The 26,035-nt window shown below is 48.0% G+C and overlaps 2 protein-coding genes across 4 annotated transcripts; one reads left to right on the top strand and one right to left on the bottom strand.

The window, feature by feature from the left end:
* Window positions 1–2,499: 2,499 nt before the first annotated feature.
* Window positions 2,500–18,539, bottom strand: PPP1R10 (protein phosphatase 1 regulatory subunit 10). 3 transcript variants are annotated; one of them, XM_055406128.2, is made up of 20 exons: window positions 18,485–18,539; window positions 17,735–18,262; window positions 11,570–11,688; window positions 10,890–10,976; window positions 10,602–10,737; window positions 10,123–10,174; window positions 8,326–8,403; window positions 8,004–8,177; window positions 7,718–7,823; window positions 7,510–7,622; window positions 6,934–7,034; window positions 6,536–6,680; window positions 6,301–6,459; window positions 5,947–6,193; window positions 5,734–5,797; window positions 5,437–5,631; window positions 5,225–5,300; window positions 4,886–4,999; window positions 4,010–4,720; window positions 2,500–3,754 (listed from the first exon to the last, which is right to left on the bottom strand). In XM_055406128.2, exons 3-20 carry the CDS (start codon window positions 11,674–11,676, stop codon window positions 3,645–3,647), a joined length of 2,775 nt encoding a protein of 924 aa, XP_055262103.1. In that variant the 5' UTR covers window positions 11,677–11,688; window positions 17,735–18,262; window positions 18,485–18,539; the 3' UTR covers window positions 2,500–3,644. The 3 variants fall into 3 exon arrangements, with proteins under 3 accessions (XP_055262103.1, XP_055262104.1, XP_055262105.1); XM_055406129.2 differs by lacking the exon at window positions 18,485–18,539 and having other exon boundaries at window positions 11,570–11,696; window positions 17,735–18,473; XM_055406130.2 differs by lacking the exons at window positions 17,735–18,262; window positions 18,485–18,539 and adding an exon at window positions 11,250–11,306 and having other exon boundaries at window positions 11,570–11,680.
* A 525-nt stretch (window positions 18,540–19,064) lies between these two features.
* Window positions 19,065–25,602, top strand: MRPS18B (mitochondrial ribosomal protein S18B). The gene is made up of 7 exons (XM_055406925.2): window positions 19,065–19,217; window positions 20,546–20,654; window positions 20,931–21,028; window positions 21,155–21,223; window positions 22,655–22,721; window positions 24,137–24,196; window positions 25,029–25,602. Exons 1-7 carry the CDS (start codon window positions 19,140–19,142, stop codon window positions 25,337–25,339), a joined length of 792 nt encoding a protein of 263 aa, XP_055262900.2. The 5' UTR covers window positions 19,065–19,139; the 3' UTR covers window positions 25,340–25,602.
* Window positions 25,603–26,035: the final 433 nt, after the last annotated feature.

Raw genomic sequence — 26,035 nt, 5'->3', positions numbered from 1 at the left:
AGGAAAGGAGATAATGTGAACTCAGATATTTTCAGGTGAAGAGAAGAAGCGGTGCTCACTTTGGATGGGGCTGACCTTCTCAGAGGATTAGTGCCAGAGAGTCAGGAGGAGTTAGGAAGTTTGCCAGCCAGCTGTGAATGTTGAGTAAGTGCTAGTAATTTGTACTGGGTCAAGATGGTAGGATTTCATGATTTTTCAACATTAGGTGTACTGCCTGGGAACAGAAATGGGAGAAAGAATAATGGTGATTCAGAATTGGAGATTGATCCAGTACGCTTGGGGAAGGGTTGACAGAGGAGTCAAAAGTTAAAAGGTAATTTTAGGGGTGGGGGTGGGAATGGACTAAATAAGGAGGAACAGACCACCTGAAACAGAAGAGATGGGTCTGCAAGGCTTCAGTTCATTCGCTCAGTCGTGTCCGACTCTTTGCAACCCCGTGAACCGCAGCATGCCAGGCCTCCCTGTCCATCACCAACTCCCGGAGTCCACCCAAACCCATGTCCATCGAGTCAGTGACACCATCCAACCATCTCATCCTCTGTCATCCCCTTCTCCTCCTGCCCTCAATCTTTCCCAGCATCAGGGTCTTTTCAGATGAGTCAGCAAGGCTTAGAGAAACAGAAATGGGTACAGTGGGTACAGTGACATGGACCAGATGCTCAAACTCTTTCCCTGCCTTAAAAGGAAACTCTCAAGTGACAGGTTATTTTGGATTTTCATGGAGAATTTGCAGGAAAAATGGCTGAATTTAGTTTTAAAATAGAAAAAATGAAGTTCTCGTAAAAGTTCCTTGTGGCCTGTTGCAGGAGATGGAGGGAAGAAGGGGAGAAGCAGGCAGTCGATGGAACCAGAAGCACAAGAACTTTTAACTTTTTGTCACTTGAGCTGTGTACTTCGTTGGTTATTTCTTAGCATGACCCTCGTATTATGTCTTCTCAGGTCCACTCTCCCAAAAAGGGGCCAAAAGATAAAATTAGCCAGTGTAGGTGGCGCGTGTGAAGTGTAGGGAATTGCTGTCCTCTTGTGGCCAATCCTGGAAACAGCAGCCAAGAAACGTGTTCTAGGGCTGTCCTTTTAGTGTTTTCCAGATCAGCTGTCAGCAACACTTGGGAATTTGTTAGAAATGTAGAATCTTGAAATTCATCCCAGACCTACTGAATCAGAAAATTTGCTAAACCCCATGCCCAATCTGTCTTAAACAAGCCCTTCGGATGATTCCGATGATACTGAAAGGTTGGAAACCACTATTCTCAACCTGTAGCCCAAAATCCCCACCCTCCTTTCCCCCTCCCCACAAAATGTAATCTCCTAATACCTAAAATAGCAGAACTTCCTATATTTATAAAGTTAATCCTCCTCGTGCCTCCTGTCTCCCTAGGAGTGTTTTTGTGTTTTTTTAATATACTTTTTTTTTCTTCTTGGCTGCACAGCGTAGCTTGTACGATCTTAGTTCCCCAGTTCAGTTCAGTTCAGCTCAGTTGCTCAGTCGTGTCCGACTCTCCGCGACCCCATGAATCACAGCACGCCAGGCCTCGCTGTCCATCACCAACTCCCGGAGCTCACTCAAACTCATGTCCATAGAGTCGGTGATGCCATCCAGCCATCTCATTCTCTGTCGTCCCCTTCTCCCGCCCCCAACCTTTCCCAGCATCAGAGTGTTTTCCAGTGAGTCAACTTGTCGCATGAGGTGGCCAAACTATTGCAGTTTCAGCTTTAGCATCAGTCCTTCCAATGAACACTCAGGATTGATCTCCTTTAGAATGGACTGGTTGGATCTCCTTGCAGTCCAAGGGACTCTCAAGAGTCTTCTCCAGCACCACAGTTCAAAAGCATCAGTTCTTCGGTGATCAGCTTTCTTCACAGTCCAACTCTCACATCCATACACGACCACGGGAAAAACCATAGCCTTGACTAGACGGACCTTGGTTGGCAAAGTAATGTCTCTGCTTTTTCCTAACCAGAGATCAAACCCAGGTCTCAACCGTCAAAGTGCTGAATCCGAACCACTGGGCCACCAGGGAATTCCCATCCCTGGGAATCTCACTCCATCGACTGCTCCCTCAATACCTAGCCTTATAAGATCTAAAAATGAGTCCACACCTAGCAGCAGACTCGTTTCCCACTACATGGCAGAGCTGCTCTTTGGGAAGAAACTTAAAATGTTTCCACTAGAGCTGCTCATCTTGCAAGAATCCACCTGTTTTTCCCTCCTTCCCTCCCTAGGAACTGCTCTTGGATTTTTCCTTCTTCACTTACTCTTATCCCTCCCCTAAGCTAGTCACAGGGCTGGTAGGATCAACGAGAATCAACATGCCTGTACCTCCTGAAGTTTAGGCGATCTGTGAGCTCCACCTTCCCCAGTATTTGACTGCACACCACCTACCCTGTACCCCGTGTGTGGTGTTTCACTTACCAAAAACACAGGACTGAAAACCACACTCCAGAGGTATTGTTGAACCTTTGACCACAGCTCATGGGTTTTTTTAACAGAGTCCAAACACACCAGGGGTTAAATACTTCTCTTTCCACTGTTTATTATTAATGTACAAAATATACAAAACCAAAAGAAAAAGAAAATACTCATCCTCAAATCCATTGTGGCTCTAACCCAAGACCCTGCACAAAACCTAACCAATCCACTGTTTTCATAGAAAACAACTGATGCCGAGACGGGTGAAGGAGAGGACCGGGAGAGGGCAGGTCATCTTACCGAATCCACCCAGGAAGGCACCTGGTGGGGATTCAGAGGTGGCTGACAGGGCAAGGGAGCTGGAGGCCTCACACCTACGAGGTTCCAGGTGGGGACCAGGAGCGCGCTCACTCCCAGAGGCAGTGCATGTAGTGTGACTGTCAGGCCCAGCACGCCAGGCTTCAGTTGATGAAAAGCTGGTCTCACTGTTTTAACAGTTTCCAGAAGGAGCTGTAGGCAAGGGTGGACCACCACCATGGCCTCACCTCTGCCAGCTAAAACTTTCACGGGCTGCAGATGTGATCTGCCATCATTGAACCTAGCACACCCAAAGCGCAAACTGGAGTGTCCTCGAAGATCGCAAAAGTCTCACTTGAGAAAGGACTCAATGTAAAAAGCCTGTTTTCGGGGAGGGGTGGGGATGATGTGTTCCAGAACTCAAATCCAGCCTGATTGAGCCCTCTCAGTGCAGTGGGGTACATGGTACCCCTTTACATCCCCACCCATGGGGAAATGAACATGGCTGGGAGGATTTCATAAGTGCAGCTGATCCCATGTCAGAGTTCCGTGTGCATGTGGAAGACCCACAGCAGGAGCGCAGAGGTGTTCTCCAGGATAGCCAGCTCTAGGCTCTCAGGCGTGATGGGTAATACCGGAAAGGGGCTTGGGATACAGGGCAAAACGCCTCAAAGAGTGAAGCCAACTGGGTCTCCTCTTCAGCAGTCCAGGGTACAGGATGTGTCCAGTCTCTCTCCTCCCCAGACTGGAGGAAAATATGTACATCGATGCGCACCAGTGATCAGAAAACCCCCAGAACCCAGGCGTGTGGGCACTGAGGGGGCCGGCTCCTCATCAGCTGGGGAAAGGGGGAAATGGGCCTCACAGAAGCCATAAAAGAGTGGAAGGAGCAAGGCTGCAGTCCACAGGGTGTGTGGGCGGGGCGGGCAGGTGGGCCCTAGGGCAGGGGGGGCCCGTTGACACCCGGATGGTAGAAGGCACAGTTGTTCTCATAGCGGCAGTTGCCCTTCATCATGAAATGTCGACACACAGGGCGGTTTGACATGTCTGTGGGGATGAGGATGGAATCGTTAGACAGGAAGGCTCAGAGGTCGGTGCCACTCCTCCCCCTTGTCCAAGGCATCCTGAAAGCCATCTTTCAGAGACCTAGTCTTGGGGGCCTGGGAGAAGGGAAAGGGGCATGCTGGGAACTGGGAGTGAGGTGACCTCATGTTCTGCCTGACATACCCCCAGTAGTGAGGCCTCCCAGAAACTTGTATGGGACACTAAGAGCTGTATGTGGGGGACAGGGAGCAACCTCACCTCCTCCGTGGCTGTGGCCGCCATCATGCCCTCGGTGGCCCCCTCCTCCATGGCCAGGGCCATCATGGCCACGGTGCTCGTGAGGGGGTGGCCCTCGGTGGTCGTGGCCTCGGTGACCAGGGACATCATGAGGCCGGTGGCCATGGGGTCCCCCGTGTCCAGGGCCTTCATGGGGCCGATGGCCACCACCAGCACCCATTCCTCCACCAGGGCCTTCATGGGGGCGATGTCCACTGCCTCCACCCATGCCACCGCTGGGGCCTTCGTGGGGGCGGTGCCCCCCACCCATGCTACCACCAGGGCCTTCGTGGGGGCGATGCCCACCACCCATGCCACTGCCAGGGCCTTCATGGGGACGATGTCCGCTGCCACTGTTCATGCCGCCAGGGCCTTCGTGGGGACGATGTCCACCACCGCCAACCATGCCCCCACCGGGGCCCCCTCGTCCATTTGGGGGTCCGCCTCCAGAGCGACCACCTCTGGCCCCCCGGAATGGAGGAGGAGGAGGAGGAGGAGGTTCATTTCCTCCTCGGCCACCGCGGCCTCTATGGTATGGCCCAGGGCCAGGTCCTGGCCCGCCCCGCATCGGGCCACCCCGCATAGGGTCACCTGGGCCATCCCAGAAGGGGTCACCCCCCCGGGGCGGGGGTGGGGGACCCAGGAGACGTGGACCCACTGGCCCACCAGGGCCCCCAGGGCCTCCATGGGGACCTGTTAGGAGGGGGAAAAAAGGGAGAGACAATGTCAGCTAACCGAATTATACCTAGGGACCACCATCTCCCAATCTAAACCACCCCCAGGTCTGGTCAACCACGTGCTGTTACCAGGCCCAAATCCAGCAGACAAGCCCCTTCCAACCGCTTGCTCTCCACCTACCTGGCATAGGTCCCCCAGGTCCAGGAGGGAAGTGCTGCATGCCCTTGGGGCCCCCAGGGCCTCCGGGTGGGAAACCATTGGCTATTGGACCAGGGCCTAAGAGTCCATGTGGCACTGTTGAATAAGGATTGAAGCAGTCAGCAAGAGGAGTCGAGAAGAGCGGCATGATGTCCTCCCACTTAGGTGCATCCAGCCAAGCCTTCCAATCAACCTGGCAGAGCACCGCTCTCTGTCCAGTCTTCCCCTCCCACGTCTTGCCGCCTAGTGGCAACACCTGTGCCCCCCCAATTCCACTGCCGGTCCCCTCGCCCAGGCCCGTGGGCTGGCCCTGAAAATTACCCAGCATCTGCTTGATCTTGTCTGAATAGTCTGCTTGCTTCAGCAGTTCTTCTGAGGGATGACTGTTGGGGCTACCCTGGACGGCAAGAACATTAAGGACAAGGTCAACAGAGAACAAGGGTAACACCGTGAGGTGGAAGCAGGTGGGAAGGTGAACAGAAGGGGAGCAGAGAGCAAAGGAGACAGGAGAGGGGCAGGAGGGGGGCTCGTACCATGATGGAGGTGAGGATCTCCTGTACGTTGATGCCCCCTCCTCCAGGACCCTGGGGGCTCTTCCCGGCACCCATGCTTCCCATAAGATTAGCCAGAACTGGAGGCAACTTGGAGCCACCTGCTCCGTCAGGTGATCCACCAGCTCCCCCAGGTTCAAGGGTCTCAACATATGGGGTCTCATCCATGGAACATTCCTGGAAGAATGGACAATCAGGACCAACAAGGAATGAAGAGAATTGTCTCACACAAAAGAGGCATTAATACAATCACAACCTCCATCAGCACGCAATACTCACCTCATCTAGGGGGATGAGCTTTGGAGGGATAGGCTCATAGGGCTCAGGATCAGGCTCATGAGGACTGTGAGGAATGCCGCAGGTGATAGAAAAAAAATAAAAGAATGACAGTCAGGTTATTTACTCAGGTCCTCCACTTTCTTCCTAACCCCCACCCGCTTCTGATTACCTCAAGGCCTGAATACCTCAGGGAGCGATCCCCCTCCTGCTCACCTTTCCTTGTTCAGGAAGAGCTCCTGAAGGATCCCCTTCTCCCGCTCAGCCTGGATGTACCGCTCCTGGCTGTTGCTTCCAGGGGTGACGAGGGGCGAGGGCAGCACCAAGGGCCGGGGGCACACCCAGGGCACCTTCTCCTCCATGTTGTCATGGCTCAGACGCCGGGCCGTCTCAAATGCGTGTCGGTCTGACAGTATCTCTCGCTTAGCTGCTTCGCCAAAGTCTTTGATCTTATTCACATTTACTATCACCCAGGAGAAAAAAAGCAAGAGGGGAAAGTAAGCCCAACCAAGTCCATTTACCAACCAAGTCCTTCAACCCCACCTCCAACAGAAGAACTGGATCGCTCACCTCGCTCAGTTTCATCCAGTTCAAAATAGAAATACTCTCTCAGCTTGCCCTCCTCTGGCCACGTCACAGTTTTCCTCTTCCTGCCTTTCCGGGTCAGCTGGCTAGGATCACTGGGACTCTCCACTGGCTTCACATCCAGAGCTCCTGGTTCCAAAGAGGCTGGAAGCAGAAGTGATTTCAGACCAGTCCCTTCCTTTCAAAGAACCCCCAATCCTGATCCAGGTTCTAAACTCACCAGTATCCGTGAGCTCTGGGACTTCAACAGGGGGAACTGGGGTCCCAGGACGTTCTGTGTCCACAGCCTCAGGAGGTGCTGGCTCTGGGGAAGAAGGTTTGGCCACACTTGGTTCTGTGCTTGTTTTCCCTTCAAATGGGCTTGGCTATTGTGAAGAAAAAGAAGTCACTGAGCACACAGGAAAGGCAAGGTCAAGGCAGGGTAATTAGTTCAGGTTCTAGGAAGGATCCCCTGACACTTCCTGTCAAGGAAGACCATCTCTGACAACGCTCTGCCACCACCAGTCTACATCTGAGACAAGGCCTCTTGCCTTCCCCAAGCACTCCACACTGCTGGGCCTTTCCTTTCCCGGTACCTTTTCTACCTGGTCACTGGTACCTACTGCCCAGTGCCTGTACCTTGGCAGCTGTGGGTGACAGCACCTTCTTCTTCTTCTTGATTTTGATGCCTGGGACAGGGGCTGAATTGAGCGCATCCAGAAAGCCCAGGCCCTCCATAGCTGCAAAAGGAAAAAACATAAAATAGCATTATCAGACCTCTTCATGAGCCTATTCTTACAAAGTCTGGGCAGAAAATTGGTCAGTAGAGACGCTGCCTGAATGTTGGACACAATAAGCTCAAGGTGACCAGGAAGCGTATGTAGCAGGATTTGCACAAGAAATTCTTGTCATTCTTTCTTTTAAAGGCAGGCAAGCCATGGCTCTGGATATGAATCACAGCTCAGGTAAGTGACAAAGCCAGCCCCCACGAATGTGAAAGCTGGGAGCACCCCAACCAGTCACTGAGTAGCAAGCCTCCCTACTCCATCTCTCAAATCACTCCTAAGCCATCCTCTGAACAACTCCCACGGAGGGAATTTCTGAGGTACACACATTAAAGGACATTAAGAAATCAAATGAAAATGGAGAAAATCGTTTCATTCCCATGAAGAGTTGGCTCCCAATTCAAAGTACATCCTCCCACTTTAGACTCACGCTGTGGCGGAATGATCTTCACTTTGATCTCTTTGGTGGCATTGGGTGTTGTGTTGAGCGGTTTGTATTTCTTCTCTGCGGGAGGGGCAGCATCTCCCAGGGCAGCTGCAGAACTGTGAGAAAGGGGCTGGTCAGCGTCAGACTTGCCCCTTCCTTCCCCTCAGGGCCACAGACCCCGGCCGTTCGGAACCCAGGATGTAGTCCACACCTCTGACGCTTGAGGGGGATGGGTTTCAGGTTGTACTTGTCAGAAACCACCACTGCACTGGCATTCTTCTTCACGGGCACCAAAGACGGGGTCTCCAGCTCTAGTCCTGAGGGAAAAGACATGGTGTTGGAGATGGACTTTTCCCTCTTAACCTTCATCAAGCCGTATAAACCCCCATGACACTTCACCCACTAGAGTTCCGTCTTCTACAGAGTTACGGTAGAAGTCTGTAGGCCTGGCTGTGTACCTACCCACAGACCCTCCAGAGGCCAGAAGGCGGTCTTACCGGTGGAGCGGAACTTGGCGTGACTGGGCGCTGTGGTGCGGAGAGACTTGGGCTTCTCTCTCTTCTTTTCCGGGGCCTCTTCAGCCCGAGTCTCAGCCTTCACCTCAGTCACTGGTCTCTCAGGAGGGGTGGTTCGACTCTTTCCCTCTTCTTTCCGTTTCTTCTTATCTTTCTCTGTTGTGGAAAAACAGAGAAGAAAAGGATTTTACTTAGACGAAGAGACAGACTGTCAGAAGTAAAAAGCAGGCTATGGGCATGGAAGGCCACAACCCAGTGGGAAAGAAAGAAAGAAATCCAAGGGATGAAGGGCCAAAGAGCTTACCAGCAGGCTGGGTACTGCTCTGGGAGCGGATGACTGCCATCCAGTCGCTGACAAGGACTGAGGCCAATTTCCGGAGTTCTGCAGGTAAGAGAAAGAGGAAATGCCTAAGTAAAGTAACATACTGCATGGAGATTCAAGTCATAAAACTAGAAGATAGCAGAATATAACTGTGCCTATGCTCTTCCCCTAACTACTTATTACAATAAAATAAGGAGAAAGGTGGGCAGAGTTCATGTATCTGAAGAGCTATTAGATTTAAAAAGAAACTGTATTAGTCTACCTCGTCCTAAAGGGAAACTTACTGCAAAATTTCAAGGAGGCACATTCAGATCCTCTTAAAAAAGTATTTTCTAGGCAACCTTTTTTTCCTAGAATGCTGCTAGTGATGACAGCTTTTTAAAAAATCAATTAGACGTTGCAAGAGTGAAAAAAGAAACTGAAAAACAGACCAATTTAGGACGGACAGTTTATCTAGAGAAAAAAGATGGTCAGAGAATTTAAAGATAAAAACAATTTATTTCTAAAAACATGGGGGAAAATGCCTTTGTTGCCCGCCCTTTCTTTCTGTACTTGACAAATAACATCTCCTGTCTACAGGACCTCTTTCCGGGCCAATGTTCCAATTATGGGCTCACTCAAGGACGAGATTATTGTAGAACATCAAAATAACTTTTCACAATAGTCACAAAACTGGTAACTTCTATACCTAATGCAGTATGAACCCCAGTGCATCCCCAAGGGAGGAATATAATATCCTAACATCTTTTGGGAGCAACTGATACTATGGTCCAGTGACACAGTTGATAAGGAATGTACAATTTCAGTATCTAAAGTCAGCACAGAATAATGAAGGAAGCCTAATTACGCCAGCTGAAAGAGGAACCAATACACCCGAGCAGATAATCAAAAGATGGACAATGATTTAACGGGATCTTTGTTATAGACCAACCTACAAAACTACTCTGAGATGTCACAAAAATAGTGAAGTGCTCATTATATAAAAGAATGGAAAGCCAGGGATTATTTTTCACTTAAACAACACAATGTGAGTTAAAACAAAATCAAGATAGTTTATCCCAGAAAATGCTCCCAGGGTTTTCTGCTCCAGCTAATGGAATTACAGATAGGCCTGCTCAGGCCTGGATGCTCCCACCACACCTAAGTCACAGCCTCTTTCCAAAGGGACCAAACACATCATTGCCCACAGACAAAGAGCAAGCCTATATTCTGATCAGGGGGATCAGCTCTGCTTCAACACTGTTCACTTGTGGGAAACTAGTATCCTGTGCTCCTGGTTTACATCTAAAATTTGGGGTGAACTCTTGGGTGGATGTAAATCCTTTCCTTCTCTAAAGAAAAGCCAGGGACTTCCCTGGTGGCACAGTGGATAAAGAATCTGCCTGCCAAGGCAGGGAACACAGGTTCAGTCCCGGCTCCAGAATATTTCACAGGCTGTGGAGCAGCTAAGTCCGCGCGCCACAACTACCGAAGCCCACGCGCCCAGAGCGTGTGCTCCACGGTGAAGAGTAGCCCCTGCTCCCCGTAACCAGAGGAAGCCTGTGCACAGCAATGAACACCCAGCACCACCAAAATAAATAAATAAAAAGCAAAAAAGAGAAGCCAGAACCATATGACCCTTGCCAGGAGCTCCAAAACCCTTTGTCTTAGAAAAGGAAAGACTCTCTTGCTGGCAAAGCTAAGACATACCCCAGGAGTTGCGATTCTGCCATGCCCTAACAGCAGGGTGTCTGCTGGGAAAACTAGCACATACGTTGTTAGCAAAGGACAGGCCCTCACCTTCATCGTCACTGGACTTGCTCAGCTGCTTCACCAGTTTGGCTGTGTTGTTCTATCAAACAAAGGGAGCAACAGGATGGTTAAGTGACGGGAGGAAAAGCTGCCCCCTCAGAGCTCACCACCCCAGACTCACTCACAGTCTCTCAACAGCCACTGGCACTGCACACTCTCTCTCTCACAAAGCCCCTGGAGACATATTCTTACTCTAAATCAACCCACTTAGGTAGGCTCAATCACTCCCATTTTACAGACGAAAGAACTGAGGCTTGGTGAGGCTTGGATATACACAGTGCCCTATGCCACACACCTATTAAAGGAGACAGATTTGAACCAAATCTTGATTCTAAATTCCTACTTTTTTTTTTTAACCATTCTACCTCACAGGTCCAAGACTGCAGTCACATCAGAGTGGATGTGGGTTTTTCATCTGTTAGGCTAAACCAAAAAGAAAGACTCAGAATTCTGAAGACTGAAGGTACCTGCTTGAGATGGTCAACAGTGAGGGGCAGGTGCTGCAGGGTCAGCAGAATTTGCTGTAAGAGGGGAATGTTGTTGGTTGTCTTCGAATACGTCAGCCAGTTGTTAAGAAGCTTGTAACCACCGACGTCAATAAACCTGCAGGTGGGCAGGAGGATTTGTGATGCCCTTCCTGGGCCTTGGGAGCACACCCCACCCTCCTCGTCCCCCATCACTGACGGAGGAATCCGTGCCTCAGTGCCCCACTGCTAACTACATCTCCCCACCCCCGTCAGCCAGGCCCCGCTTACTTGACCAGCACTTCCGGCGAGCGGGTCTGCAGGAGAATGTTCAAGTACGTGCACCGACTCACCATCTTCCGCGCCTCCTTCATCAGGCTGGAAAAGGAGCGCAGTTAGAAACAAAGGTGTCTAATCTGCAGAAGTGCCGAGATTCCTGACAACTTGGGACTCTGCTCCCGGGTGGGGGAATCACAAAGGCCCCCAGAAGGATGGGTGGGTTAGGGGAGATGTGGAAACCCCCAGCAGGGTGGAAAACAACGGAGGAGACGCATTGAAGTCTCCAATCTAGGGAGGTGGGTGTCCCTGCTTCCCTCACACACAGGACCTGTCTGATGCTGCTTCCGGGCGAAAGCCTTTGCCTTCACCTACCATCTCTCAGGACTGACTCAGTCCTAAGTCGCTTTCTCCTGGAAAACGTGAGGATCCCTGAAGGAAAACATAACCAAAACAAGACTCCTGTCACCTGGCTCCTCTGCTTCCTCCCTTCACCTGGGACTGTGGCTCTCCAAATATCCAGAGGCCGTTAGGGCCAGGGGCAACTTTACTATCGCCAGTTCTAACATAATTGGGTTTGAATCCTAGTCCATTGACTCCCACTCCTCTCAAGAACACGCTTCACTATCTCCCTTAAGGATAGTCATATACAACACACAATAACCTCACAACAAATTCAAAAGGTACAGACTCACCTGAAGATTTTCGAAATCCCATCCACACTCTTGACTTCCCCATCTCGGTTAAGGAAACTGTCCAGGCCCTTGAGAAGCTCTTTGGGGTCTATGGGACCCGAACCCATGATCAAGGTTTTCTAAGAGAATAAAACAAACACACAGAATAAATGGTTGCAAGGACAGCTCCAACTCCGTCTAATAAATTCCATCTCTACATTTGACAGATTAGCAGCGACTAATTATTCAATCTACATTCAACTCTATTCACCATTACCCAGATAAGAAAAACCAGCACAGACCATTGTCCCCACTAAGAAAACAGCCCTGGCAAGCGAAGCACTGTGTTACCACTGACTGAAGGGGGATAATTAGACTGGCAGACTGAGGCAGCGCCTGTCCTCTTGCTCCAAATGACATCCTTCCTAGGATAGCTGAACTTCACCAGGTATCACAGGTAAGGTTCACATTCCCAAAACACTCAACTCTCCAAGGCATTTTTGCTTATTATGTATGGTTTCTCCTTAGCTGTTAATGAATCTAACTTAAAACACACACCCCGCCCCCAAACTATTAGCTTGCGAAGAACTGGGCCAATCATGGGTGTTGGGCTAAGTGTCTTCCATGAGTCAATTATTTTCTCTCTTAGCTCACAGAGTCAGCTGGCACAGGTGGCAGGATAAGGTATGCTTCCATCAGTAGATAATCGTTCTAAGTTGTAGGTCAAAGGGAAGGAAATAAAACTTGAAAACAGATTATCTTCCCCATGGGAGTTAGGGGTGGCTCCCAGAAATCAGACAACTGGAGGAAACAAAAATCAAGCAGGTCCTCCTAAGCCCTGAAAAAAAAAGGTCCCTCATTAATGAAACACTGCACAAGTTTTTATTGTTTCAAAGTTAAGGGCAAGATTAGTTTGCGGTTTCAAAAGCAAAGAGGAGGCTCTGACTCCTAACTCCCCACCTAAATCACACCACCAACCACTACCCCTGAGGAGGGCCTGAAATTAGAAACCATGAAGCCAAAAAGAAAGGAACAAATAAAACCAGAAGCTGGGAAAATGCCATTAAATTTTAAGTAGCTACTTTAGACCAGGTTAGAAAAGGAGTTAATTAAAAGCTAAACACAGCTGTTTGGGGACAGAGAAAAGTAAAGCCATTTCTAGGACAGAACCCAAGTTCAGGAGAGGTAATTTAGAATCAATACGGTTCTGATTAGGATTTTTATCCACAATGCCCCTAAACACTGGCTTCTGAGAGGCAGAAAAGGCACCTTAGTAATATCGACATCTGGGAAACAAGACACTGGGTAGGAAGGCGGCAAGGTGAAAACAGCCTCCTGCATCTAGGGCAAAGACAGACAGGAAACAGGGGTGTTCTACAAGCTGACTATGCTTTCTGCAGAAAGCAGGCTTCTTTTAAGATCACGTCAATCAGTGATATTTCGTCTCAAGCTAAAAGAGAAAAACAAGCATAACAATCTCAACCTTTTACTCTTCCCAACAAAAAAGTCAATAAATTGCTAAATTTCCAGGTCCTAACAACCTAGGCCAAGAAGAGGCAGAGGCGGGGGCTGGGGGTGGCGGTGGTGGAGAGACTTGGTTCCCGAGACCAGAACCTGTGGGCTGAACACAAGGAGCGAAGAAGAAAGGTGAGCACATCTGGGGTAACTGTGCTGTTGCTGCTGCCCTGGAATCTCCACAAGGGCAGGCAGAACCTAAAGTCAGAGGGAAAAACATTAAAGTCCAATACCAGACAAATTACAAGTCCACAGGCCAAACCCACTGAAGTGTGGTGACTCTTACAGAGACAGACTCGGGGATAAAGGAATTTTCCCCGGGTAGTAAGGCACTATAAAGTGATAGACACAGCAAAGGAAAACAGAAGAGAGTTCCCGTGTGCTAGAGACTGGAGAAGCAAGAGTGACTCCCAAGCAATATAGATCAGTAATTAACCAATGATACGCCATTTGACAAAAAGCTGTCCATGCAACTTCACTTCAAACCAATACCCCCTAAACATAGCTAGACCCTTCAATTCAAAGCCAGAGCTGAATACACAGCACCTTAGAAAAGTCCCTTTTGCACCACCAGTTAGGCCAACAGACCCATTCGCCCTACTTCCTTCACACACACACACATAAAAACCTCTAACCCGAGCTCAAATGTTCCTTTGCTTAAGAGGGTGGGAAATTAGAGAACCTTCTTTCGAGAGAAACCAGTGAGCACACAGAGAAACTCTGTCCACTGCCTTCTCTAGGAATGGGACCTAGGGACAACTTTTTAATTCCCCATCATTACAAGCAAGAGTAAAAGACAACAGCCAAGGAAAGCTAGAAGACAAAGAAATATTAAACATTCATTTTGCACTACAGTTTTCCTATTATTTATATTATGGAAATATAATTAAATTTATCTCACAATCATGTGGCTTTAAAATCTAGGTGGATTTTCTCATGATGGTTTTTCTTCAGGAAGAACAGCTTTCACTCACTCAGGACCCCAAGTGGCTTACAACGTAACTGCCTTATTTTCAAATCAGTACATTTAGAAAGAAGGTCCAAGGCACTCAAATGGAAAGGAATGAAGAGCCTAGAACTCTGGCACAGGCCTACGGCAAAAAAAGGCAAAGGAGCTGACCAGGAAAGGAGGGGCAGTGACCATGTGTCATAACATATCAGGAGCCTGGAAGGAAAGCTTAAGGAAGTTTTCTGGCAACAAAAATAATCCAGGGCATGATATGTTTTGATTTCCTTGAAGGCAGAACATATAGGAGGGTAGTGGGCAAGCAACCTCTGGCATCATCTCTACTTCGTTCTAAACCTGGGCTCTCCTTTCGGAGAATGCTGCTGGCCAAGACATGCAGACACAAGGCACTGGGCAATGGTCCACCTTTCTTACCAGAGATAAATAAAGTCCAGAAGTGACACCAACTCCTGCCTCCAAAATGAATTTTACTGAAGAGTTAACAAATAAGGTGAAAAGTTATCTACCTTAGCTAAAGTTATTCCATACCCATCACCAATGAATCAGAACTTAGTTGGTTCAGGACAAAAATTCTATGCAAGTTTAAAATCACTACTCAGAGGAGGAAGGAGTTCAAGTTTAACTTAAGAGGCCTCAGCACTTCTGGAAATGAAGGGCTTTGTAGCTTACATTCCCCGCTTCCTAAGGCAACTGATGCATTTCCTAGTCTGTCTCCAGTGAACTGAATTATGTCTCAGGTGAATCACAAGGTTGCACCTCTGAAGTAGAAAGCCCCTCCCCTTCAAAATCATTCTGGAAACCTGGTAGCCCCTGCCCTCCTCCAAAACTTATTTGCTTTTCAATAAAAGTGTAAATTCAGGACAGAGTCCCAGAATAGAACTCTGGCCACAAACTCTAATGATCAGGTTGTCCGATGTTCTCAGGATGGATGTGGTTCCCCTAGAAGACCTTTTTCCCATCTCCCACGTTAAGGCAGATCTTCTTTATTATAATCCCCTGCTCACTAGAGATCAGGAACCCCAGTGGGTAGAATGTTCAGCTCCCAAGGTAGGTATGCTGCAGAGGCACATGGCAAACTGCTTAAAAGATAAAAAACTTGTGGTCAATAGCACATGTGGAAGAGTCCCTCCCACCAACCCAGAAGTTGAGTCAGACAATCCATACCCAACAGAACATTTGCCCTATAGTCTCACCAAGTAAGCACAAAGCAGTTGTACTAAATTGCTTTCCAATTCTGCCTAGACCCTTCACGGCTTCAGAGCAGGACTTCAAAAAATGAAAACTGTATGTAGAGTCTGATTAAGATTTGACTTGGAAAAACTTGAGAGGAAGAAAGGTAAGAAAGGGACAAGACCCTTAATACCACCCTCAACTCGGGCATGGTTTTCAAACATGCACCAAATGCTACAGCACTGCACAAGTTGAAAAACGCGGACATTTTCCCACTGTTTTTAAGGAATTTTAGACGGGAAGGAAAAAGAAATTCAAAAAAGGGTGGCTCTTTGGAAAAAAAGAAATGAAGATTGTGAAATGTAAAACCAGAAAGGTTTTGCTTACCAGAAACCGTAGCTTGAATCCCCCTGCCTTGAGCTTACACCTGCCGCCTCCTTTCCTAAAGATTCACTTCTCATCTTAGTACCAGTGTACAGGAGCTAAGCAACTGAAGAACTGGGATACAGCACTGAACACAAAGAGCTTACCCCAAACCCAGAGGCGGGAATAAGGGCCATTTAGAAATAAGTCCTGAAGGACCCACTCTCCCCCAGATTTCCATTATACAAATCGACCAAACGCAGGAGGCCCAAGGACTTACTGACTCCTGGGCACAAACGGCAGATTTCAGGGTCACTAGGCCCCAGTTGTTCACTCCTGTTACTCTTTAACAATCTTTGTGTCTTCCCCCAGTAGCCCCCAACACACACACACACACACGCCCCCGCTAAAGCTTCCAGTCCTAAAATACAGCTGTTTGACTGCTTTTCCACCCCAGGCAACTAAAGCTGGGAAAACTTCCAAGCAGTAGTGATGAGAGAGTGAAAATAAAAGCAACAGGCTCGGGATCCTACAAAAACTAGAGCTGCCCAAGGAGACAGCTTCAAGATCTAACTGCTACAATCTTTTTTTCCTTTTAAGATAATGGTTACAAAAGATTAAAGAACATAAGGAAAATGGCTTTTCCCGTCTAGCAGCAGCGTGCATGAGGAATCCAGAAGGCATCTGCTCGGGGGCGGGGTTTCGAGAGGGTGGAGAAAGGAGGAAGAAAGCTGATTACATCACCTTCCAGGGCGGCTCCTCCCCCTTGACCAAGTTTCTAGGGCGGCCCTAAGCTCTGGATGGCAAACGGGGAAGGAAAAACAAAGAAGCTGGGACGCCATTTTGTAATGGAGAAGAGGACTCAAGCTTAAAGCTAACCAGGCTCTGCCGGTAGCTCTTTACATTTTAAAAAGCACCCCCTTTTAGTTAAAAAAAAAAAAAGAAAAAGAAAAAAGCAGCCCCATCCTGAATAGTCTTTGACCTACTTTGAATCAATAAGAGCTTTGTGAGAATACAAACAATTAAAATATTTAAAAGAACAATTTTCTGTGGGGAGGAACTGAATTTGCAATTGAGGTTCAACTTGCTACTAACGACCACCCACCGCCCCCCCCATCTTCCCTATAAAGGGAAAGCGGGGAGGATTTGGACCCCTCTCAACAAATAGGGCTGAGGTGGGAGGACAGGAGAAAAATGGGTCAAGACACAACCTGCAACGCCGCTTGGAAGACAAAAGGACAAAGAAAGTCGCCATATTGAAGCAGGGAAGAAAAAAAAATTCCTTTTAACGACACAAATCTTTTAGATAGCATTCAATTGCACTAAATGGCTTGTAAAATTAATACTCCTGAATTCCACATTTCCCCAACCTTTCCACCCTCTAACTGTATTCCCCCGACCAGAAAGTATCAAGTTAAAATGTTACTTTTTCTGCTTTTAAATAACCTATGCAATCTGCAACAATTACAAAACATTACCTCCCCAACTATCAATCTTGTATGTATTGGCACTAAGATTATATTTTGCCCTGAATTACGTGTCTTGCAATCTTTATTCCTAGATTGCCACCTGAATTAACCACAAATATACCCCAAGCATATTACATTAAAATTGAGAGGAGTTAACATTTAAAAATATACCCAACTATTACTTCTCTCCGCCCATCTCCTTACCCTGCAATCTTTATGTACAGATTGCTTATTAATCTGGCAAATTGAAAAGCGCCCTGCTTGTCTCACACACAAAGAAGTGGGACTTCTGGGCCACAAGATCCACCATCTTTTGTATGTGAGCTCATTAACCCTTTTGAAGACTGCTAACGAAGAGGAAGGTAACCATTCCTCCTTATAAAAAGCAAACACTTATAGCTTTGGCAGTCTGGAAATTGGCTGGATTACCAAGGGTTAACCATCAAAATCCTAACTCGCAGGCCCTCCCTCCACCCTCTCCTTGCCTGCAGCAGAGCAGGGAAGAGATAGGTGGTAAGGGAGAGAGAACACTGTTTTAGACCCAAAGGCCCTTTTTAATGGAGATTAAAGTGACCGGATCGGTCCTTCTCCAGTTCAATATTTGTTCTATGGTCTCATTTCTTCCTCTCATTATTTTTGGTTTCACAACGGGAAACGTTGATTTCTTGTTGCAAGGCTGGTTTTTGAAAATTCGACACTTACTATCCAATTTTTTTGCGACGTCAGCACCTCGGGCTCAGGGGGGGAGGGGATTAAAATTTTGGAGAAAAAAATAAAACAACCAACCAGGACCCAAAACTCAATTATTTGGGGGGCCTCATTGGATCAAAAAAATCTCTTTAGAAAAAATAAAGGCCAACTCAGTATTCATTTCCCCCCCACCCAACTCCATTTAGGGAGGGGGGGTCGTAGAAAAAAAGTTCTGAGTGGATTAAAAAAAGTAAACGCTGGATGAGTGGACTTGGGTGAGTTTGGGAAGGGAGGGTGGTTGATTATTTTTGAAGTTATGTGGTGACGGTCCTTCGGCCACAGATTTCAAGTCCCAGGCAGCGTGGGCTGGTGGGGTGGGCAAGATAGGTGGGAAGGGGCAGAAGACACAAGTGGTTGGGCTGGTGGCTGCTCTTTTCCCTTTCCCCCCTCTCTCTGGATCCTTTCAAGGGCTTAGATGTTGCTGCGGCTTGTTTCTTTTCTCCTGGTGGCCGGCCTGTCTTTCTCCGAGAAAATTCAAACCTGGGATAAAAGGAACACAAGGGAGAAAGAAATCAGTACGGGCTGCTATTAAAACACCCAAAAGCACCATTTTCGTTGTCCCCAAACACCTCCATGTCCCACCCCGAACACAGCCGCTTAATACGAGTCATGGCTCTCAACTGAGCCCGCGTTTGACCCATTCCCCAGCCCAACTCTCCGAGCAAAATTTTACCCACCAACCGACAAAATGGCAACACTTACCTCTAAACGAACCCCAGAATGGCGGCTGCCCGTTCGGGCGGAGTCTTTTATATGAGGACACCGCCCAACGCGCCCAAACGTGCTAGTGAAACGCCCTCTTCGCGAGACAATATGCGCGAGGCGTGAATTTATTGGTCAACCAGATAAACCACTCACCAGCTGATTGGATATCCAGCCTTAACCTTCGCTCAGCCCCTTCCCCCGGGCACCTTCTTCCGCCTCCTTCCTTGAAGGGGGGGCCCCCTAACGCGTGCGCGTGACCCAGCATCCTAGTACCTCCCTTTCCTCTGCTTCCACCACTTCCGCCCTCGAGAACATTTCTCACCAAGGGTTGGTAGAATCGGACCGGCGCATGCGCAATGAAAGGATCGCGGTCAAAAGCGACTTCAAAATTGCTTAAAAGACAGATTCTTAGAATGAGAGCTAAGAGTCATAGTGACTGGTTCAGCAAAAACGTAATTTTAAGGCCGAATTCGATTGTGACGCAGTTGAAATTGCCCTCCCCCCCCCACGCCGCCCCCTTCACGCTTCCGTCCTGACGCAGACGCGCGCCCGCCTTCCGCACTGCGGAGTCGTCCTTGGCCCCACCCTGCTCTGGTCCCTGGAACATGCGCAGTCTCCTCTGCGGACTTTCCTGCTTTGCGGGTACGTCAAGATGGCTGCCTCCGTATTGAACGTGTTGCTGAGGCGCCTTCCTAACGTTTCGCCCTTCAGAGGTGCCTACGGAGTTCAGGTAACTCCTTGGGGCACATTTTATACAACCTCAGATTTGGTTGTACCTTCTCTAGGTCGTCGCTCCACTGCCGGGAATCCAGGAGCGGAGACCTTCCAAAGTGCTTATACATTGGCTGTCAAGGAAACGCTCTGCTTCCACCATCCTCCCCCTTCCCCTCTCATTCCTCAGTACAGCGCGTTTTCTAATCTCGAGACAAGGGTAGAGAGCCAGGGTTGGATGTCATTGTCTTCCCGTTTCCGTCTTGGCTGAATAATCAGGCGATGGAATGGATTGGACCCCTTGGCCAAACACAAACCAACTGTTCACTGTATGGTGGTGTCTAAAACTTCGATGCCCGAGGGTGTCATTGGGTTGTGAGGGACACTAACTACTACCAGCCCGGCTATCGCTCAATAAAGCCAGGATACATTCTCAGGACCGGGGGACCAGTTCCTTGGCTCTCTGTCTCACTAAATCAGTTTCTTAACAGAGCATACATGACAGCATAACTACTTTGGATTGAGGTTTCCCCTCAGCCACATGTACTCACCACCCTGGAGATTCTTGGTAGGGCAGATTCTTGATGGGGCAGGGTGATTTTGAAAGCCTTGCCCATCTGCCACTCCCTAAAGTGGGACTGAAGAGTGATGAGAGGGGCTACCACAGAGTTAATTATAGACTTGGTAGCTTTGGACATAGCGTTAGGACTCAAGTTTGTTCTGCCATATGGAATGTTGACCATCAACTTTTTATAAGACCCGGCAACTCAGTGATTCAGGATTCAATTGAGTTGGGAAACTCACCTGTCCTTTACATCCTTTTCCTGGCACACATCTTAACTCAAAGAAGATAGACATTCTCCCTTTTTCTCCATTACACTGAGTTCATCTCAGGAAGCACAGAAACCGTATGTGTGCCAGGTTTTTGAGTTATCTTTTCAAATAAATTTGCTTCCCAGTCACCTATCCTATTTATCTTCTAACGTTACCTTTTCTTGCAAGATCCAGCTGGAGGCAGGGATACTGGTTGTTGATGGTGTCGGTTTAGTAAACCAGTCAGTTCTTATCCTTGAACTCAGTGTCTCGTTTTCCCTGTTGTTCAGTCGTTCAGTTGTGTCCAACTCTGCAACACCGTGCACTGCAGCACACCAGGCTTCCCTGGCCTTCACCGTCTCCTGGAGCTTGCTCAAATTCATGTCCATTGAGTTGGTGATGCCATCCAACCATTTCTGCTCTGCCCCTCCTTTAACAGGTTCCTCTCTGTTGCTGATGGTGTAAGTTTAATAAACCAATCATGTTGTGTCCTTGAACTCTTGTCTCATTTTCTCTCTGCCCCTTCTTTTATAGGTTCCCCTCCAGACTCTTTGCACCAAAGCCCCTCCTGAGGATGATTCTTTGCCCCCAATTCCTGTTTCCCCTTATGAGAATGAACCCTGGAAATACCTGGACTCAGAAGGTACTTGTTTATTTTTTTAATATTTATTACTTATTTATTTGGCTGCGCTAGGTCCTGGCTGTGGCACGTGGGATCTAGTTCTCTGACCAGGAATCCAACCCAGGCCCCCTGCATTGGGAGCACATGATCTTAGCCACTCGCCTAGACCACCAGGGAAGTCCCCAGAAGGTACTTCTAAATGGACAAGGGGTTATATCAAGTGAGGTCTGAAATAAGTGGACAGAGACACATCACCACCATCACCCAGGAATAGCTTGTATGGTCTTTTCATTTCAGAATACCACAACCGCTATGGTTCTCGCCCTGTCTGGGCTGACTACCGTCGAAACCACAAAGGTGGAATACCCCCACAGCGGACTCGAAAGATGTGTATTGTGAGTTTCTGAGGATGGCACATGGATGGGATGTGGAGTGGGGCTGAAGGCCACAGTGACAGAGCAGCAGTGCTTTCTCTGACAGGGCTTTGAGTGTCTTCACCTGCCTGTTTCTTTTCTCTACAGCGTGGAAATAAAGTTGCTGGGAACCCCTGCCCCATCTGCCGGGATCAGAAGCTGCATGTCGACTTTAGGGTAAGGAGAGTCTTGTCTTCAGTATAAAAACTTGGAGCCTCTTTGCAGTACTAAAAGAGATTACCTAAGATGCCCCATTCTTCATATCCTGGACCCCTAAAGTCCATTTTGCATTGACTTTCTGGCAATGTAAAAACCTTACTCTTTCCAGCTTTTAGTATTTATTTACTTCTGGCTGTGTTGGGTCTTAGCGGCTCTTCACTGTGGCGAGGGCGTTGTGGGCCTTAGTTGCCCCGAGGCATGTGGTACCTTAGATTAAACCCTCGTCCCCTGCTTTGGAAGGTAGATTCTTAACCGCTGGACCACCAGAGAAGTCCCTCCTTCCAGACTTTTGCTTTCTGCTATGGGTTATATATAAAAGATTCATCTCTTACTTGTGAAGTTTACAGTCTAAATTGGCAAGAGAAATGCTCATTTCTGATGAGAGGGAAATGCCCAAAGTTTGATTTATATCAATCAGTTACTTCCAGGTAGATTGGACTAGTTTTTTCGTGAGATTCTCTTTATTTTGTTGTCATTGATGTTTGATCGCATGTCAAGACTTGGGCCAGGAGGGTAGATACGCAAAACAATGTATAATCTAGTTATTTAAAAAAAAAACAAAAACCTTCATAGTGAGGAGGAGAGGACTTGTGTCTTGAAGGATTCAGAAACTATAAAGATGACAATGGAAAAGTGCTCTTCTGCATTTGCAGTATTAGAAGATAGTAGAATAGTAGAGCAGAAACTGGCTGATCATCAAGGAAGTTGGAGGGCATTCATGTGTCAGTCAACAGAGGCAGGTATCTGATTGCTTCCAGGCTTTTTCTGATACAGATTGTAGAGGAGTCCAGGAGATATTTGTCAATTTCAGCTGTGTGTTACTAGTTACCAAAAAAGGATGTAATCATTTGATACAATTTATAAGAAACTACATGACTAAGGGAGAGAGAAAGGTTACAGATGGAAGAGTGCAGATGAGTCCGCCTGCCACTGCACTCTGCCAGTATACCTGCTTTTCCTTTGGGAGTCTCATCACCTGTGATTAATTGCTGACTGGGAGTCATTCTAACTATTAAATCTTTAAAATTGATCTTAACAAATATATACATTACACATAACATACCTTCATATAAATTAGTCACTTACAAACATATGACACATACTACATTTTCTGGGTGATTTCAAGGGTTTGCCACCTCGCTGTCCCTAATTTGTTGCATGAAGGGCTCACTTTTGAACCTGATCCCTGCAAAAGAGAATTCTTCGTATCAGTGACAGAATGTAGGATGTGCATGTGAAATGGTTACGAGGCCAGGAAAGAGGAAGAGTTTGCAAGAAAATGTGTTCAGTAAAGGGATGGGACTGAAACTGGGACATGGTGATTAACCTCTAAGCATTTTGCTGACTTCCCTTTCCTCTCTCTTCTTTTTCCACCACTTTTCTTTATAGAATGTGAAGCTCTTGAAACAGTTTGTCTGTGCCCACACGGGTATCATCTTCCATGCTCCTTATACAGGTGAGCCCATCATCCTCATTACCACCAGAATAACTTTCTTTTATAGCACCTCTTATACTTATTAAGACAGACAACAGGTACTTCTTTGTTGGCTCCTACTAATGGCATAAAAAGTGGGTGGAACCTTTTGGAAATCTTGATCTAATGGGAATAGTCACATACTGAATAAATTACATGTGGACAAAAGATCCAGGTGAGCACTGATATAAGTAAACTAAGTGGAGCTTTTAAAAGATAAATGGTGCTGATTGTTTCCTTTCTCTAGGGTCTCTTCACTTTTCTGGAAGGCTTTCTCATAAATTGACTGTTCTTTAATGTGATTGACAGTTCAGTTAGATTTCCCAAATTTGGTGTAAACTCACCAATTCAGGATTACATCTATTTATTCCCTGACTACAACCACAGGCCAAATCCAGCTCACTCTCATGTCCATCTATTTTCATACTGTTTACGACTGCTTCCAGTCTGCAGTGGCAGAATTGAGCTGAGACAGACGATAATATACGCCTAAAGTACATGCCACAGTGCCTCTGGTGTATGGCCCTGTACAGAAGCAGTTTGCCAACCTCTGTTGAAAAGCAAGATAAATTTGCAAAGAATAATCAGAATCCACCCTTTTAGGCGGTGGTAGCCTGGTCAGTGGAGTCTGGTTTTTCAAGGAGTTGTTTGTTTTTTTTTCTTTTGGCTGCACGTGCGGCTTGTGGGATTTTAGTTCTCTGACCAAGGCTCAAACCCAAGCCCTCAGCAGTGAGAACGAGGAGCCCTAACCACTGGACCCCCATGAAATTCCCAGGGAGTTTTAAGAAGAGTTTTATAGTCAAGCTGTAAAAGGATGAAGGAACTATTTTGCCACTTTCTCAGATAATCTTTCCCAGATCTGAAATCCTTTCTTCCTTTATTGAATGTTTCTCTGTGGATTGTCCAAGTCAGCCCTTTAACCACACTTTCCTTTTCTTTTTAATATTTATTTTTATTTACTTATTGGGTTGTGCCAGGTCTTAGATGTGGCACACAGGATCCTCAAACTTCTAGTTGTGGCATGTGGGATCTGTAGTTGCAGCATGCACACTCTTAGTTGTGGCATGTGGGATCTAGTTCCCTGACCAGGGATTGAACCCAGGTCCTCTGCATTGGGAGTGGGAGTCTTAGCCACTGGGCCACCCTGTCTTGAATCCTTTACCATTAAATGGCTTCTCTGTACTGGCCAGACCCTCCTAAGTCTTCATCCTGGTTCTCAGAAAACGTTCTTGCCACTGAGAAGGGGAAACCGAGGCTCATGGAGAGGTAGGGGAATGGGGTCATTAGGTAGAGCTGGTCTTCCATAACTAACCCTCAATCACCATAAGGAAGTGGGTGTGTTCTTTATTTACTGTGCTTTATAAAATGAGCTGTGAGTTACCTTTTTCTCCCCACAGGGGTCTGTATGAAGCAACACAAGAAGTTGACCCAGGCTATCCAGAAAGCCAGGGATCATGGTGAGCATGAGAAGGGGCACAGGGCAGTTTTCTTAGGCATAAGGATAGTGACTTAGGGCTGGAGAGTGGATATAAATCTCCCAGCTATCTGAGAAGTAGCACCCAACATGTTCTTCTCAAGAATCTCTCCTTTCATCATTCCACTGTCCTTTAGTTTCCTCTCCTGAGTCTCTTACCTTGTCATTGCCCTGTCCCTTTGTTCTTTTTCTGCCTTCTTACTTTGTAACTGTTGGTCCCAGTGCCATGGCTAGATCATAAGAGCCTTGTATAAATTTTTGACCCTGGGCTCCATGACATTTTTACACAAGTTAGGAACAGCCACTCCAGTACTCTTGCCTAGAAAATCCCATGGATGGAGGAGCCTGCTATGCTGCAGTCCGTGGGGTCGCTAAGGGTCGGACACGACTGAGCAACTTCACTTTCACTTTTCACTTTCACACATCGGAGAAGGAAATGGCAACCCACTCCAGTGTTCTTGCCTGGAGACTCCCAGGGACGGGGGAGCCTGGTGGGCTCCGTCTATGGGGTCACACAGAGTCGGACACGACTGAAGTGACTTAGCAGCAGCAGCAGCCCTCTGTTAGGGCAGATGCAGCTTCCTCACCCTGGCACAGGACTGCACAGCTTGGCAGGCAAGAGCCCAGGCAGCACGTCAGCCCACACTTGCCCCCTTGGCCAGTTACCTTTGGGTGGCACACCACATGCATAAATGTACCCAGTGGCTCTGATTGGTCCCTTCCTCCTTTTATAGGTTATTTTCCTTATTATATTTGTTAATCTGAATTACCCCTTTTCTCTCCCCTGGCTTTCTCTCTCATTTTTAACCCCCTAGGTCTCCTCAGTTACCACATTCCCCAGGTTGAACCCCGGGACCTTGACTTCAGTGCCTCTCATGGAGCTGTGAGCACTACTCCACCAGCCCCCACTCTGGTTTCTGGTGACCCCTGGTATCCATGGTACAGCTGGAAACAGCCGCCAGAGAGAGAGCTGTCCCGCCTTCGCCGGCTCTACCAGGGCCATCTCCTAGAAGAAAGTGGCCCTCCGCCTGAGTCAATGCCCAAGGTGCCACTCACGGCCCCCACTGAAGTCACCTCCACTGAAGTCACCTCCACTGAGCAGGCGGGTCCCCAGAGTGCTCTGTAGGTGTAGACTGCGACGGGAACTGGTGGGTCTCCTACTCAATACTTCATCCTGAAGAGTTTTGTCTACTTTATGGCCAGTGGCAAGCTCAATCACTGGAGATGATTGTTGGTGAAAGGGATGAATACACATGAGGCTGAGGGAGGGCAGCACAGATTTGTATAGGAAACCTCAGTCCCTGCTGTTGTAAATGGATGGGTTGTACATTCAGTTACTACTTCAGACTTGTGCCAGCTGCATTTTCCTACAATAAAGCTGTATCCTGTCTCTGGGCTGAATTTCAAATGAATGCTATGGTGGGGGTGGGGGTTGGGGTTGGTGGAGTGGGCAGTGGGTGCTGCTGTGGGGAGAGGGATGGTCAGGTTTGAGCCAACCCTGCCGGTGGGCTCTTGGGGCCAAAAGCCGCCTGAAATGAGCAGTTGTACCATTCTCTCTTGATCACTTGTGGCCCCCTATGCCGGAGGCACAGTGTTCTCACTATACCCAGCTGTTCACTGAGGGGCTGAAAGGTTTGGAGAATGAGACACTAGGCCCCAAAAATGCGTTGCTATGGCGCCCGCTGCCGTGGGAGGCGAGGATGGGGGTGAGTGCTGTTGCTAAGCGACAGCTGGTCTGGCAAGAAGATTGGGGTCTCCGGGGCCAGCTGCCGCGATACTGGCGGGTGGTGGAGGAGGGGAGCGCGGGGAGGGGCGGCCCCCT

This window comes from Moschus berezovskii, chromosome 23 (assembly GCF_049115385.1).
Source record: "Moschus berezovskii isolate FMDL1 chromosome 23, NW_MosBer_1.0, whole genome shotgun sequence".
NCBI lineage: Eukaryota > Metazoa > Chordata > Mammalia > Artiodactyla > Moschidae > Moschus > Moschus berezovskii.
This window is presented reverse-complemented; position numbering and strand designations above follow the sequence as displayed.

Coding starts and splice junctions, on each gene's coding strand:
- PPP1R10 (XM_055406128.2), bottom strand. CDS start 11,676: ATGGGTTCGGGTCCCATAGACCCCAAAGAGCTTCTCAAGGGCCTGGAC. Junction 7,623..7,717: donor ATCCCCCTCAAGCGTCAGAG/GTGTGGACTACA, acceptor CCTTTCTCACAG/TTCTGCAGCTGCCCTGGGAG. Junction 6,460..6,535: donor CCCAGAGCTCACGGATACTG/GTGAGTTTAGAA, acceptor TTCTGCTTCCAG/CCTCTTTGGAACCAGGAGCT.
- MRPS18B (XM_055406925.2), top strand. CDS start 19,140: ATGGCTGCCTCCGTATTGAACGTGTTGCTGAGGCGCCTTCCTAACGTT. Junction 19,218..20,545: donor GAGGTGCCTACGGAGTTCAG/GTAACTCCTTGG, acceptor CTTCTTTTATAG/GTTCCCCTCCAGACTCTTTG. Junction 21,029..21,154: donor GGACTCGAAAGATGTGTATT/GTGAGTTTCTGA, acceptor TTTTCTCTACAG/CGTGGAAATAAAGTTGCTGG.